The following is a 16,365-nucleotide window of genomic DNA, read 5'->3' as shown; positions in this document are numbered from 1 at the left end:
GGAGCTGCTGATATAAATACACAGTTGATAACGTGCAAGCTACACCCTAAACATGACAGCCATCTTTCACAACAATGGACTGCTATATACTCATACCCTTAGTGCAACTAGCCATGATATATGCATGTTCAGCCTAGCATGCTCAAATATAACACACTTCTGTCTAAAAAAAAAAAAAAAGAATGCAGCTTCCAAATTAATCTAAAATGGATGCTGCCCAGGAGGTGGGAGGGTCTGGGAGGGAGGGTCTGCTGCTGATTGGCTGGAATGTGTCTGCTGACTGTGAGGTACAGGGTCAAAGTTTACTCAATGATGACGAATAGGGGGCGGACCGACCATCGCATATGTTTGCCCGCCGTGGCGAACACAAACAAGCTATGTTCGCCAGGAACTATTCGCCAGCGAACTATTCGGGACATCTCTAGTCAGAAACTAATACTTGTTAGAGAAAAGTTACACTAGTTAGTAAATAGCATGTTTGACGTTCATATGCTGAAACACCAATAAGTTTAACATCAGGCTCTAGTGAATCAATGTGATTTTATCTTTTTTCTTCTTTATTACATTTTTAACAACATAAAATAATGTTTCACTTTTTAAAAAAAATTCACTTTTCTTGTCATCATACTTTGAAAACCAGAAGTATTCATAGATGAGACATCAGATATCTGTTATTTTATTTTATACGTCAGAGAAATTATAGATTAATACATAAACGTTGAATTTAGAAATGATTTTATATTGTTTTTGACAATCTTTGTTTTATTGTGGCAGAGATTTAACATGTAAAACAATGGTACAGTTGTCACATTGACAGTATGAGCCATAAGGAGACAACATGAAAACAGGGACATATGTCTGCAAGGAGGCAGAGTATACACAGTATTAGTTAATGTCACATTATGAGTAAACAAGCCACTTTTGTAGGTAAGGAAAACATAAGATAGCTCTGGAATAACAATCCAGGCTAGACAATAATAGGTTAACTGGCTTTATGACAGGCTTGGTGTAAAAGATCATAATTCCACTGGAGCCTTATGATATCGCATTGCAACACAGCAGAAAGCAAAAAGCAAACGTAATGGCACAACAAAATAAAATTAAAATTAAGATCAGTGAGTAGTACTGAGCAAGATCACATAGATGGAGACTGGCTGGCATGTAGTAAGGGGAGGGAAGCTATGTCAGAAAACTGGGAGAACGGCCTTCTCTCTTCATCTCAAATTCAAACAGGCCACAAGCCTCGGTCCAGATGATCCTGTGCTGAAAATTCTTCTGTAAGGTATTCCTGGGTGCACCGAAGGTCGCTTAGCAGTATGAGAACTGATTGAGATCAGAATGAGCTTGTGGCTCGCAGTTAGACCTAGATCTTCGGTAACAGAATCAGAAACTCCCACAGAGCATCTCTTCCCGGCTCAGCAGTCAAGCACTGCCCCTTTAAAAAAAAATTATACTAACTTTCCATTTTAGTAAAAATAACAGGAAACAGAAAATCAAATAGTTAAGTTAAGGATACAGATAACATGATGTGAAAAAAAAATCTGTTTTCGTAAATAAACAGAATGAAATGGTGAACATTAACCAGCAAAATATATATTTAGGGAACAATGAGAAAGAGGAGGAAAGCCCAATAGCAGTCCTGTATTTATTTTATTTTTTACTTCCTTTATGACCTCTTTTGCTGGGCTGCTGTTTTGTTGAAGTGTGTTTCAATTCCCAATATTACACGTTTATATATCCAAGAATTGAAGGCTTCTCTCAAAGTACAATAAAAACATTTTTCTTTCAAAAATAGGAACTATGTCATGCTTTCTGAATTCCATGTTTTTAGTGCTCTAGATGAACTATACAAGTCAAACTATAGCAAAATGTTATGTAAAAGAAATACATCTTGCAATTTTTTTTACAGCTCTTTGTACATCTTTATTCCTCAGGCTATAAATCAGAGGGTTTAACATGGGGGTGACTATGGTATAAAATACTGAAACCAGTTTACCTGTTGCATGTGTTACCGCATGCCTCGGTCGCATGTATGTGAACATTGCAGTTCCATAAAAAAGGACCACGACAATCAAATGTGAGAAACACGTGGAGAATGATTTTGAGCCTCCTGAACGTATTCTCACAATAGAAGCAATAATACGAATGTAAGAAAACAAAACAAGTACTACTGGAGTCAGAAGAAGAATAGCGTCGCCAACATATATTACAATAGTAAGCACAGGGTAATCATGACAGACTAGCTCTATTAAGGATGCACTCTCACAGAAAAAGTGATCTATGACTTTAGGATCACAGTATTTCAACCAGTAGAGAAATAAAGCATCAACAAAAGATATAACATAACCAGTCATCCATGCAGCAGCTATCATCCGAGTACAGAACGGAATGTTCATAACTATGTTATAGCGTAGGGGGTTACAGATCGCAACATAACGATCGTATGCCATAAAAGCCAAAAGGACACATTCACTTTCTGCCAGAAAAAGATAGAAAAAAATTTGCACTGTGCAAACCTTGAGTGAAATAAGTTTATTCATGGTGAGAAAATCCCTAAGCATTCTGGGAATGATGATTGAGGTATAACAAATATCCATAAAAGCGAGATTAGCGAGAAATAAATACATTGAGCTGTGTAGACGTTTGTCAGTTTTCACGGCTGTAATGAGAAGAATGTTACCGGCCAGTGTGGCCATGTAGATAATCAGAAAGACTATGAATAATAAGACTTGTGCATTGGGGTCTGTAGAGAGTCCAAGCAAGATGAATTCGGTCACAATGCTGGCGTTCCCAATTTCCTTAAACAATTTATGTGAGGCCATCTTGCTCTGTAGAAAGACACGAAGAACGTTATAAATATGTGAAATTAACTAATACCAAAGTAGATTATCAGGATTATTTCACTGATCACAGTCAATTTTAATTATCAAACAAATTATATTATTATTATCATTATAATACTAGTATTAAACTAATGGATTCACTTCGGACTGATCTGCACTCAGCTGAATTTGGGCTGATCGGATGTTCTGGAAAATTCCTGAATTCTTAACAAAAATAACTGAATTGCAGACTAACTTAAAGGAGAAATGAAATGCTGAACAAGTTTGGGGATGGGGTGGGGACGGACGGACAATATTCTAAATTCTGCCCATGGTGTAAAAAAAAAAAGACTATTGCTGGGGAAAATATGGTGATTGATGGCTAATTGTTGATTACTAATTGTCACTAATTGTTAATTTGTTTTCACGTAGGGAAAAAACAGGTGAAACAGTAAAACAAAATATCAATATTTATATATTATGTATTCAATACATATGTTTTTTTTATTACTCATCCTCTGTAAACCAAATGGCAAGACAATTTGGTTTGTTTTTCTGATTCAGTTACTGAATCGACATTCGGCCAAGCCATACTGATATCCAACCGAATGTCAGGTTGCCCAAGTATTTTTCAATCGTCAAAAACAATTAACCCAAGTTTCTTACTATGCATAAGTCTAATTGTTAATATAACTAATTCTATCAATGCTTGAAAGGCTGGCTTGACTCTAGCAATATCATCTATTACAGTAGCTTGTTAATAAAGTTCTGAAACTGTTAACTAACAAATGTATCATGCTCACTTGGCATATGCACTGATGATAAGATGTTGGCTGAATGCGAAGTGATATCTTGACACAAACAAAAATTAAGTTACATTTGCTATTGAAATATATTGATATTAAACTAATGATAATATAACTCTTTTTATCTGCTTATCATTACGTATTTATCTTAGATCATTGCTCTGTTTTAATATTGTTAACATACTCTCTGAAACCAACTTGTTTTATAGCAGGTAATAGGGAGCATTGGAAACATATTCCAGTTATGTCCTTTCTAAATATGAATCTAAAAATAAAGGTGAAAAAAAATGTAGTTTACCAAACTAAGGGATGAAAACAGAAGAGACATTTTATTAAAAACAATATATTTTCTTAGCACAGATACTTAGTCAGTGAGATATGTAAACAATTATACAGTCTAAACACATTTTATCTCAATTATATATATAAGATATGGACAATAATTAAGAGCATATTTTTTTTATTTAAAAATACATGTTCAAGAAGGTAATAAACTTTAAAAAATAATAAAATATATATTATCAACCTCCCTCATTAACAACAAAAACAACAAAAAATATTGTCCCAAAAAACAACACTAATGAAAGTGAAAAAGTATACCTAAAGGGACACTGTAGCTGTAGGCACCTAGACCACTTCAGCTTATTGAAGTGGTCTGGGTGCAATGTGTCATGTTCCTTAAAGGGAAACTCCAGTGCCAGAAAAACGATCCGTTTTTCTGGCACTGGAGGGTCCCTCTCCCTCCCACCCACCAATCCCCGGTTACTGAAGGGGTGAAAACCCCTTCAGTCACTTACCTGGGACAGCGGCGATGTCCCTCGCCGCTGTCTCCGCCTCCGCGACGCTCCTCCTAATGATTACGTCGGCCGGTGGGCGAGACTAATCTCGGTCACCGGCCGAGGAGACCTAATGCGCATGCGCGGAAATGCCGCGCATGCGCATTACGTCTCCCCATAGGAAAGCATTGAAAAATAATTTCAATGCTTTCCTATGGGGTTTTGAGCGACGCTGGAGGTCCTCACACAGCGTGAGGACGTCCAGCGACGCTCTAGCACAGGAAACCTGTGCTAGAACCCAGGAAGTGACCTCTAGTGGCTGTCTAATAGACAGCCACTAGAGGTGGAGTTAACCCTGCAATGTAAATATTGCAGTTTATGAAAAACTGCAATAATTACACATGCAGGGTTAAGGGTAGTGGGAGTTGGCACCCAGACCACTCCAATGAGCAGAAGTGGTCTGGGTGCCTGGAGTGTCCCTTTAACCCTACAGTGGTGATTAGTTTATTAGAAACTGCAATAATCACCACTGAGGGTTAACTCCTCCTCTAGTGGCTGTCTACCAGGACTCTCGGAATCGAAACAAACGTTTGGTCTGTTATCTGACACTGGATGTCTTTACGCTGTATGAGGACGTCCAGCGTCAGATTTTTCCTTATAGGAACGCATTGAATACTGTTTTACTATGGGGAAATCCTAATGCGAGCGTGCCTATTGCCGCGCATGCGCATTAGGTCTTCCCCGCCGGCGAGGGAAGAGGGTGGTAGGAGCCTGACCCAGCAACAAGGGACATCGGCGCTGGATTAAGGCGAGTGACGGGGGAGGGGGAGGAAAGGGGGAGCCCTGCAGGAGTCTATAGTGCCAGGAAAACTGTTTTTGTTGGACCTCCCAAGTCCCAAAGCATAACCACAAAACAAAATTTACAAACAATTGGAGTAAACCACAAAGCTATAAATGGTAAAATATAGAATAAAGTAATATTGTTAAGGAAATAGGGATATGGTGCATTAATATTTCCACTCACAAGCCAAAACATGCAATGGTTGTTGAATATAAGTTCAAAGTATACAGGATGAAATACAATCCTTCTTATGGTGGATGCATGTATTTACTTTCATGGTGTTGCTTTCTGTAAGTTAGGTTCCTTTTTATTACACTTGTATCATTAGATTTAGAAATGCCTCCTTGGCAGTCAGACAGTAAAGTATGTTCCCTTCCTCTCTCTGTTAGCTCCCGTGAACTAATGGAAGTGGCAGGTGTGCGCTCTACATGAGCACCCCTGCTTTCTCCCACATTTCTGCTCACTGACCAGCATCCGCCAGTTCCTTACTAGACACAAAGATAGGTGCACATGCACACAGAGGGCACAGATGGTACTGATACAGAAGCTTTTTCAATTAGAAGACTCTGATTGATTATTTATCCATGACAAAAGTAAAAAAGGCTTGCAAAGGCTACAGTCATAAAATCTAAGGCTTTGACAAGCTCTTTTTAGATATATCCCCCAATGACGACATGTATAAATAAATATGTGCATGCATTCATTAGGTGTATAGCCACTATATGGGATTTATTACATTTCTACTGTGTAGTGTTCCTTTAAATGTAAAAATCACTTTGACATCACTTTGAATTCTCACTTTAGAGAAAAGCCGTGTTAGTTTGTATTTCCTTTTTTATCTGTGTGAAAAGATTCATAATGTGCATATCACATTCTCCAACACTGTCTGACAGGTGCAGAGATCCAGTCAATGCTCACTACTGTGTCATTTATACAGAGTAAGAATATTCTGTATCAAGTTATGCAGGAGAGAAGCAACTTTGTAAATATGTAATGAAGGGGAGGGATGGGGTAGCAAGAAGAGAAATGAAGGGTAGGGGAAAAAGGGGGAAGTATCGGAAGAGAATTATTAGAGGTAAGAAAAGGGGAAAGATAGGAGCAGGAAGGGGGGAATGGGGAAAGGAAAGAAAGATAAATAAAGGAGAGAAAAACAAACCAGAGTAATTTTATAGTGGAAGTTTATATTATGGTTCACTCACTGCCCCAAGGAAACAAATTGTATTACCTGAGTTTCCAAAAAGTGAGAATCTAGGACCCAAAATTAAAGGGTCGGAGGTGATACTCACAAATGTGCTACTAGAGCATAATTTTATCTAATTTTATTTTTTGTGTGTATTTATCGGTTTAAAGTTATTATGTTTATTTTTTGCATTTTTTTTCTTTGCATCCTGTTATGAACTAACAACCTACTGTAATAACAGTAACATTGGCTTAAGAGCATTGTTAAGATATCATTTTAAGGAGGTAATAAGAAATGCTTTCGGTTGTTCATACCGTATAGAACTCAGAAAAGCTATTATTTAATTAATGACTGTGAACATATTTTCTGTTAATGCCCGCGGACTTAATACTCCACATAAACGAAGGCTATTATGGGATACAGCAGCAGAATATTATGCTTCCTTGTGTACAAGAGATCCATTTCGCTATATCCCTTATATCAAACAGAAAAAAATTCCCACCATGATTCTTTTGTCAAATAGAATTACAATATGTGGCACTGCAACGATCTTTTAAAAAAAAAAAATAAAAAAAATTATATTCTAAAGTGTTCTCATTTTGAAGACCCTTCTGGTCATAAATGGAGGAGATCTAACAATAGTTAATGTTTATTTACCACCACAGAACCCCTTTGAGACACTAGAAAGGGCACTCTGCAAGATTTCTATAGAAAGACATAATAGATTGTTTATATGTAGAGATTTCTAATTTAATTATGGATCCATATCTAGATGCATCAGGTTTCCAAATCCATAAGGCAGAAAAAGCAGCTCATAAAAAAATGTAGGAGATATGGAACCATAATGCAGAAACAAAATCTTTTTTGTTGCATGGAGGGTTTTAAACCCAGGCCTGCGTGACTACTCATGTCACTCTTATGTACACAAAAAATATACCCGCATAGACTATTACTTTGTTAATTACTCCTTTCTCTCTAATTTAAAAGATATAACAGTAGGACCAATAACATGGTCCGATCACAGCCCAATTCTGTTGAAATGATCAATTACCAAAACATTAAGACCCTTTGTAAGCTGGAAGATGAATAATAAAATACTCCCAATGGTCGGAGACCAGAAATTTAATTGATTCTGCATTGAAGGAATATTTAACTACAAATGATACTTCCGATATTGGTCCTTAAAGTTTGTGGTTAGCTCACAAAACAGTAATTAGAGGCAAATTTATATCCCACGCATCATATATAGCTAAACCAAAAAAGAAAGTATTACCAGACTTTAAAATCCAACTAAAAGAACTTGAAAAAATACAAAAAACTAGACCTTCAGAAAACTTGATAGAAGAAATACAATCAATTAGAACAAAGATAGACTGACAAGAATGGGCGAAAACAGAATATTATATGAGACAGTTAAAATCCCAATTTTTCACAAACGGTAATAAAGCAACTCGGCTATTAGCAAATAAATTAAAGAAACAGGCAGCTACTTCTATACCCTTTTTGACAAATGAGCAAGGAGAAAAAATGTACGACCCACAAACTATGCCGGAAGAATGTTCAAAATATTACTCTTCTCTTTATAATATAAAACACTGTCCAGAAAGATCCCAACCGACCTCTAAGGAAATTTCTAATTACCTTTCTAATATTCAAATTGTTGGAATTAATGAAACTCAGGCTCAGGCCGTACAAGATGCAATCACAGATGGAGAGCTATTACAAACTATAAAAACTATGCCACAGGGAAGATCACAGGGTCCAGATGGGGTTGGAGCTTTATATTATAAACAACATTTTAATCGTTTGAAAGTTAATCTGTTATTACTCTTGAATTCATGTATGTCTTCGGGAACAATGCCAAAGGAAATGCTAGAAGCACACATTGTTGCACTGCCAAAGCCGGGGAAAAACCTATGCAGTGCAGCAATTTGCGCCCGATCTCACTTCTTAACTCAGGTTACAAAATCTTTACAAAAATAATGGCAGCCAGAATCTCTCCTCTTTTGCCTTACCTTATAAAAAAATGATCAAGTTGGCTTCATAGAAGGTGGACACGCCTCAGATGCAACTATATAAATAATACATTTGATAGCTGAGGCAAAAAGAAGTAAGGTTGAATGCCTTCTCGTGTCACTCAATGCAGAGAAGGCATTCGACCGCTTACACTGGAATTTTTTGTTTCAAACTTTAATTAAATTACGGTTTCCCAACAAGACTTATAAAAGCTATAAACGCATTATATTAAAACCCTATGGCTTCTGTACTTCTTTCAGGATCTAGGTCTAATTAATTTGGGATCAGTAATGGATGTAGACAGGGTTGCCCTTTATCTCCCATTTTATACACTCAGGCTTTGGAGCCATTGGCAATTGCAATTCAAACATAAATTAATATAAGTGGGATCAGCATTCCAAATATGTCTCAACAAAACATAATACTTAGCACAGATGGTATACGAACAGTATTAACTAACCCTATCTAATCTATAAAATATTTACAAAAATTCTTATGCAATACGGGAAGGTTTCTTACCATAGGGTTAATAATCCAAAAAACGCAAGTTCTCCCAGTGAATATTAATGAACATCAAATATCTGACTTTAAAAAAAATGGATTGGAGATCAACTTACATTCAATATTTAGGTATTGTTTATATGTGAATCTGTCTCTTATGTCAGCTCTAAATTTTAAATCTGTTTGGGGGAAATCAAAAGAAGAGCTTGCACGATGGAGGGAGTTTGATATATCATGGATTGGCCCTATTGCTTCAGTCAAGATGATGATATTGCCAAAGTTTTTGTATTTATTTTGAACGATCCCCCTTCCTTTCCCTACTCTTATATTAAAGCTGGGGAGAGAGACGGGTTGTTTCCTCTCCCTCGAAGGTGAGCTGCCACTGGGGAGTCGGCCAGACTGTCTCAACTCTCGGTAATGCTGCCTGTTGCTGAACCGCGTTGCTGAACTATTTATAGCCTGAAAATATGGGCAAAATTATAGCAAAAACTACTGTTGCTCCACCTATTACAGCGCTAAGGAATTTGCTGGTGTTATATAAATATTTAAGAATAAGACACTATCTAGTTACCCTAAATCGATCCTCTGAGCTGAATTTAGATAATTCTTTAAAAATGTGTTAGAATAAGCTCCAAAAGGGAGTAAATCGCTGATGATGTGCTAATATAATATATTTACAGCTACATACTCAGCAAATCCAACATATAGAAAAGGCTGGGAAAAATAGAGATAGGTAAACCAAGGAGGAAGAATGGAACTCTTTAGTATGTTTTACTGCTAACATTTCACGCTCATCAAACCATGTGGAACTGTCTTATAAAATCTTAACAAGGTGGTATTTAACTCCTGTCCATTCAGCGCATATATATTTTATTGTTCCAAACAAATATTGGCGACAATGCGGAGAGATTGGAACGTTAAGTCATATATAGTGGTCATGCAAAAAAATAACTCCAATCTGGAGAATGTTATACGATTTGATCGAACCTAAAACATACTTTCAGATTGCTTTTTTAATGGAAGAAGCGATCTTGAACACTTTCCCAACCACAATATGTTTACATGAAAAAAAATGTATATCTTTTTTTTTTTGCATTGAAAGTTTTTATTGCCAAAAATTGGAAAAACTAAAAGATTTCAAGCATAAAAACGTTGATAGATATGTTACAATATATTCGTCAGATGGAATATATGGCACACCAAGCTAGCGACACTCTAATGGCATTCTGAAAAATCTGGGGGAAAGTTTTGCTAGGAGGACAAGAGTTAATTAGGAGATGGCCGAAACTGCCATTCTAGTTGGTTAAAATTTGGGTAGACTAAGGAATAAGCTGCAGGCAAAAAGAGAAGGAGGAGGAAAGTGAAAGGAGAAAGAGTAGCATACAAATTAAAAGGAAAAGAAAGGAAGGAAAGGAAAAAAAAGAAAAGAAAAGAACAGGATGCTAATTTTTAGTTTTAGTTTATTTTTGTTTTTTATGTTTATTTTAATTTTTTATGTCTTCTTTTTGTTTTGTTATTGATTTTATTTTAAAAATTTTCTTATGATGCACAATGCCACATAACAAATTGAATACTATGTAGTTGGAAAAAAAAACTTACAAAAATATATGTAAAATAAAGTTATGCAGGAGAAATAAAACAGCAAATAATTAGCAAACAAATGCTTATGAAGCATAAAAAAAAATTGAGATTTGTACATTATAAATGAAATAACAGAATACATCTCTTTGGGTGCCCGCTAAGGGTGTATCTTGCCAGCCTGCAGAAAGTGGGCTTTAATGCCACAGGGTGGCATCATATGCCCTAGGAATCAACACCACCCCCTTCGCCACACAGCGATCCACGGTGCTCCAATTCTGGTGGCATGCCTGACATCCCAGACAGTCCCCCTGCTGCCAGTTAGGGCCATGTGATCGTGATGACAATATCAGACTTCAGAACTGCCTGCAGGGGGAATGTCTGGGATGTCAGACAGTCCCTTGAAGTGTAAAATAGAGTTAAAAAAAACATAATTTGCCCAATTTAATAATAAAACCAACTTAGATCATATATACACAGTCCTTAAACCACTCAGGCTAATACTGGTTAATGCTGGGTCCAGTCTAAGGCATGCATATATAACAATATTCAGAAATAGGCTGCACTCACGGTCTTTGGAGTAAAGGTTCCAATTCTTTATTCTGTATCTAAGCAATGATTCAATCCACTATACTTTGTGGTAAAAAAACACAGGAGAGATTAACATTTCAGCCGCTTCCCAGTACTTTCCTCAGGACCATTTGATTCGATCACTACTCGATACTAAATAAAGGAATATTATTATTTGTCCTCACAACTAAACGCGACCCTTTTCAAGTGAAGGTGGAGATGTACAAACTGCAATGGACACTCTACAGCAAAGAAATTAGAAAAGAGGACATGAACATACAATCTAATCTATTTCCTACCTGAAACAAAAGTGGCAATAGAATCCCTCTATTTAGACGTTTACGCAAACATCAAATTGGACACAGAAAATGTAATAAAAAATCCACTTAACCATCACCACAACCTGACTAGTGGTAAAAAAAAGATTTGAAAGCCGCCATACAGGATCCACATATCATCATCTGTCCCGTACGTTTGATCCAATCGGTAAGTTCCAGAAACATATCAAAAACCATATTGATCTCGGAATACAACATGGATACCTGGATCCTAACACAGTCAAATTCTTATATGTAGTACATCCGAATCACCCTGCCATATAGACACTCCTGAGAATACACAAATACCCTTTGCATCCACTTGCAAGACCCATAGTGTCGGCCAGAGAAAACTCATTGAAACCGATTGCTAAATCTATCGCTGTATTTATTAAGGCGTGTTATTAAGGTGTGAGTAGATCAACCAAGCATCATTCAAGGATGAAGAATACCAAAAAAATTTTTTACAACTTTCTGGAATGGCTATGGGGGCACCATCTTATGCCAATGCATTTATCTATATGTTTGAACGGACATACATCCTGCAGAAATATTTAGAAAATATTAGGCATTACCATCGGTTTCTGGATGATATCTTCATGGTTTGGAAAGGCACATCTGAAGAGCTGGAATGAACGGTACAACAGATTAATCAATCCCCGCTTCCTGTAACTCTGAGCCTATGCTAGGATGAAACCTCCATACAATTTTTGGATGTGATCATCAAGATAAACTGGGTTACACCCTACACAGAAAACCCACGGATCTCACATTTCCACCCACAACATTTGAAAGATTCCTTACCGATATCCCAATTTCTGAGGGTGTATAGGTATACAAGTGAATCATCGGAAATGTGGAACAGATTCAGAACCAGAGGATATTATGCATGGACTCTTGAAACAGCTAAAAACAGAGCCATGGATATATCCGTTTGCACTAGGGGCACCCATTCATTCCCTGTCTTATTTAAAGCTATATACACTAACTACATGGGGCCCTCTGATGTAGTATATCGACACTAGCGATTTACCTCCAGACATTTTAATATTTATTTTCTCTTTTCACTTTTCACTTGGGTTTGCACACTATAATACTATTATTTTTAATTTTGATCATTTCAGACTTATATATTAATAAAGGCTAATACTACGTATATGGAATCTTAACAATTTAGAGGTTCTCCTTTTTGGAGGTCGGACCTCCCACAATTTCGTGAGGGGTTATTCCTACTCCATTCAAGTATTTATTTTTCAATTGTTTTAGGGTTGATGCCCTTGAGTTCCTAAGTAACAAGTCAAGAGGCATCAGTGCTGACTAGTTTAGCACTGTAGCCTCTTCCCCCCTTTTGGTACTTACTATGATATCTATATGATCACATGTCCATGCGGACTTTCATAAGTCGGCAAAACAGATCTCACTCTATGAGACTGAATCAGAGGACATCGATCAACCATTACCACTGTATTCCAGGACCGACGTAGTGCGAAACCTGTGGCGAAGCATTTTATAGCTTTGCAACACAGACTTTCTACTTTAAGATTCAAAACTATAGATCACATGGAGGGGATAGATCTAAAAGACTTCTACAATGCAAAGCACAATTAAATACAGTGGCCCCAAAGGGGCTTAATGAAAATATTATATACTCTATGGTTTTGAAAACAATGTCTATTGAGTTCCTCTAATATGGTGAGATATAACTAGGAGGCCTCTAGATTATGAAACTCTTTGGTTTGGTCCTATTACTGCTATATTTAATTCTATTCTATTCTACCTGGGATAAAAGATATATTTTAGGCAGACCCTACATGATTTGTACAGCACAGTTAGTGCCTTTCCGACACGACTTTCACTTATGTTTGCCTGTCACTTAGCAACCAGAATTCACGACACACAACTTTCACTTATGTTTACTTGTCACTTAGCAACCAGAATTCATGACACACGACTTTCACTTATTTTTACCTTTCACATAGCAACCAGAATTCACAACATGCCATGTCATCGTGATATGCATGTGACGTGCTCCCAACTTACGCCGTTACCATCCATAATGAGTGCGGCAGTGAGGCTCATCTTCCTGTCCGCCCGCACTTCCCACACCTCACCCTTCTTTCAGTCACTACATTGGCTTCCTGTAAGATATAGGGCTCAATTTAAAATTCTGGTTTTTGCTTTCAAATCTCTACATAATGCTGCTCTCACCTAGCTGTCCTCCCTAATACACAAGTATGTCCTGTCTAGGCCATTAATCTCTGCTGAAGACTTAGGCCTATATTCTGTCCGTACTCCCACCTCTGATGCTCACCTTCAAGACTTCTCGAGGGCTGCACCATTCCTGTGGAACTCGCTTCCCTCTTCCATTAGATGCTCACCCAGTCTCCACTCCTTCAAAAAATCATTAAAAACCCACTTCTCCATAAAATTTAATCAATTAAACTGTTAATAGCTTGCGACTGATTCCTCGCTTGCAACTGTCATTAGTCTAATACTATCTTTACCTTTTGTTTCACTTTACCTCACTTCCGCTAGCATGTAAGCTCATTGAGCAGGGCCCTCAACCCCTCTGTTCCTGTGTGTCCAACTTGTCTGGTTACAACTACATGTTTGTTCGTCCACTCATTGTAAAACGCTGCGGAATTTGTTGTCGCTATATAAATAATAACATAATAAAAATAATAATATCACAAGACCCTGCGTACTTACTTCCAGATTGGCACGGACCGAAGAGAGACTTCACACATTATTGGTGAGTACACTATACACATTTCTTATAAATTAAGATGTTTGTACCGGTCACATTGATCTTGAGAAAGACCCGATAGTGTTGAAATGTTGATAAACACCTATGTGATGTAATGTAATATTCAAATAAACACAATTGTATGCAGTGTAAAACCTTAGAGTGCACCTGCTTTCAGAAATATGTATATGCAACAACACAAGATTGCATCAAGGCATTTATCAGTCTAAAGAACAAAGAAAGGTTGAGTGCCAAGCTATTTACAAATATATATCTATATATATCAAAATACACTTATAATGACATTCTATATATATATATATATATATAAAAATATGAATACATTCTATAGTTACATTTATGAACTTGTTTTACATAATTATATGATTTTATTAATTTTAATTTCAGGGACCTCCCTGACAACCAAGGTTGAAAGCCCAGATAATTTCATTTGCAAAGCCTATATTTAACCGTGTAACTTTTCAAAACACCATAGAACCTATATATATAGTAGGGTACTGTTGTACTCGAGTGATCTCGCTGAACACAAATATGAGTATTTCAAAACAGTAAAATGTATCATGAAAATGATATCATTGGTGAAATTGCAATTTGTGTGTGAAAAATGCAAACAACAAATATGAACGCTAACTTTGGCCAGGGTTTATGACTAAGTGGCTACAAAAAAAAAAAAAGACTGGACATATCCCACTTTGAATACCCTGTCTATATGGTATACCATGATAGAGTTAATTTTCATTCCTGGGCTGCCATGTGGTCTCAAAGGCAACATAGATCCAGTAAATCAATTTGGGAATTTTAAATGTGTACAAACTAAAAAGGGGAAAATGCAGCATTTCCCCTGTAACTTTCAAAACCTCACAAAACCTGTTTATGGGGGGTACTGTGAGACATCGCTGAACACAAGTATGTGTATTTTATTGCAGTAAAAGATAACAGTATTACGACATTCACAGTTAAAATGCCATGCAGGACTACGAAAATAACAACATTTCTTAATTTCTCACACTTTGTTAGGTTTTATACATATTAAATTGTGTTCTATTATAAATAGTTGATGTGCACTGAATTTTCCCCTGAATAAAATGAAATTTAATAAGTGTGGGTGCACTTAATATGAAAGAGGTAAATTATGGTTAACAGACATATAGCTCATAAACTAGGTTTTGTTTTGATCAGAACTTGTTCAATTGCCTCCATCCTTAAAGGACCACTGTAGGCACCCAGACCACTTCAGCTCAATGAAGTGGTCTGGGTACCAGGTCCCTCTAGTTTTAACCCTGCAGCTGAAAACATAGAAGTTTCAGAGAAGCTGCTATGTTTCACCGAGGGTTAATCCAGCCTCTAGTGGCTGTCTCAATGACAGCTGCTAGAGGCGCTTCTGCGATTTTCCGAAATCTTCACTGAAGATGGACGTCCATGGGAAAGCATTGAGTAATGCTTTCATACGGGCTGTTTGAATGCGCGGCTTTTGCCGCACATGTGCATTCGGTTCTGACGTCGGCAGGGGGTGGAGAGTTCCCCAGCAAAGATGGAGCCTGGCGCTGAAGAAAGGTAAGTGGCTGAAGGGTTTTAACCCATTAAGCCCAGCGGGAGGGGGGCTCTGAGGGTGGGGGGGGGAAGGAGGGTGGGGGACCTAATGACCCTATAGTGCCAGGAAAACAAGTTTGCTTTCCTGGCACTATAGTGCTCCTTTAAGGGGTTAAATTGTGCTCTCATCACACAAAAATAGATCCTGTGGGAGCTGCACACGGAAAGCTGCACTAATACATATTATTCCATGAATTAACTCAAATAAACAATAATACATATTAACCCCTTAAGGACCAAACTTCTGGAATAAGAGGGAATCATGACATGTCACACATGTCATGTGTCCTTAAGGGGTTAAACCAGTAGCATGCTCACAATACGATACATACATTGTATACATCAGCCAAGAGAGACTCAATGGAATCTAAAGTCCCAACATTTCGATTGTTAGCTATAACCTTTTACCAGAAGAGGAGGATATTGGCTATTGGTTTCATTTAAAGGAACACTACAAAATTCGTAGCTACCAAATCCTGATGTAGTGGTTATGGTACCAGGAGTGCTCTGATACCATCCCACCGTAGGGTGTCAAATGGTTTTAGCATGATATGACAGCTAACACCGAGGAGATAATGCGCTTCAGTACAGCTTTTATTGA

At 37.3% G+C, this 16,365-nt stretch overlaps 1 protein-coding gene across 1 annotated transcript in view; it reads right to left on the bottom strand.

Moving 5' to 3' along the window:
- Positions 1-1,871: 1,871 nt before the first annotated feature.
- The window catches only part of LOC134586075 (olfactory receptor 2D2-like), a 29,977-nt gene continuing 15,483 nt past the window's right edge, over positions 1,872-16,365 (bottom strand). Inside the window, exon 5 of the mRNA XM_063441585.1 lies at positions 1,872-2,828. Within this exon, the coding sequence (XP_063297655.1) occupies positions 1,872-2,828 (957 nt within the window). The remainder of the gene's footprint in view (positions 2,829-16,365) is intronic.

Source organism: Pelobates fuscus, chromosome 2 (assembly GCF_036172605.1).
Source record: "Pelobates fuscus isolate aPelFus1 chromosome 2, aPelFus1.pri, whole genome shotgun sequence".
Classification (NCBI taxonomy): Eukaryota; Metazoa; Chordata; class Amphibia; order Anura; family Pelobatidae; genus Pelobates; species Pelobates fuscus.
This window is presented reverse-complemented; position numbering and strand designations above follow the sequence as displayed.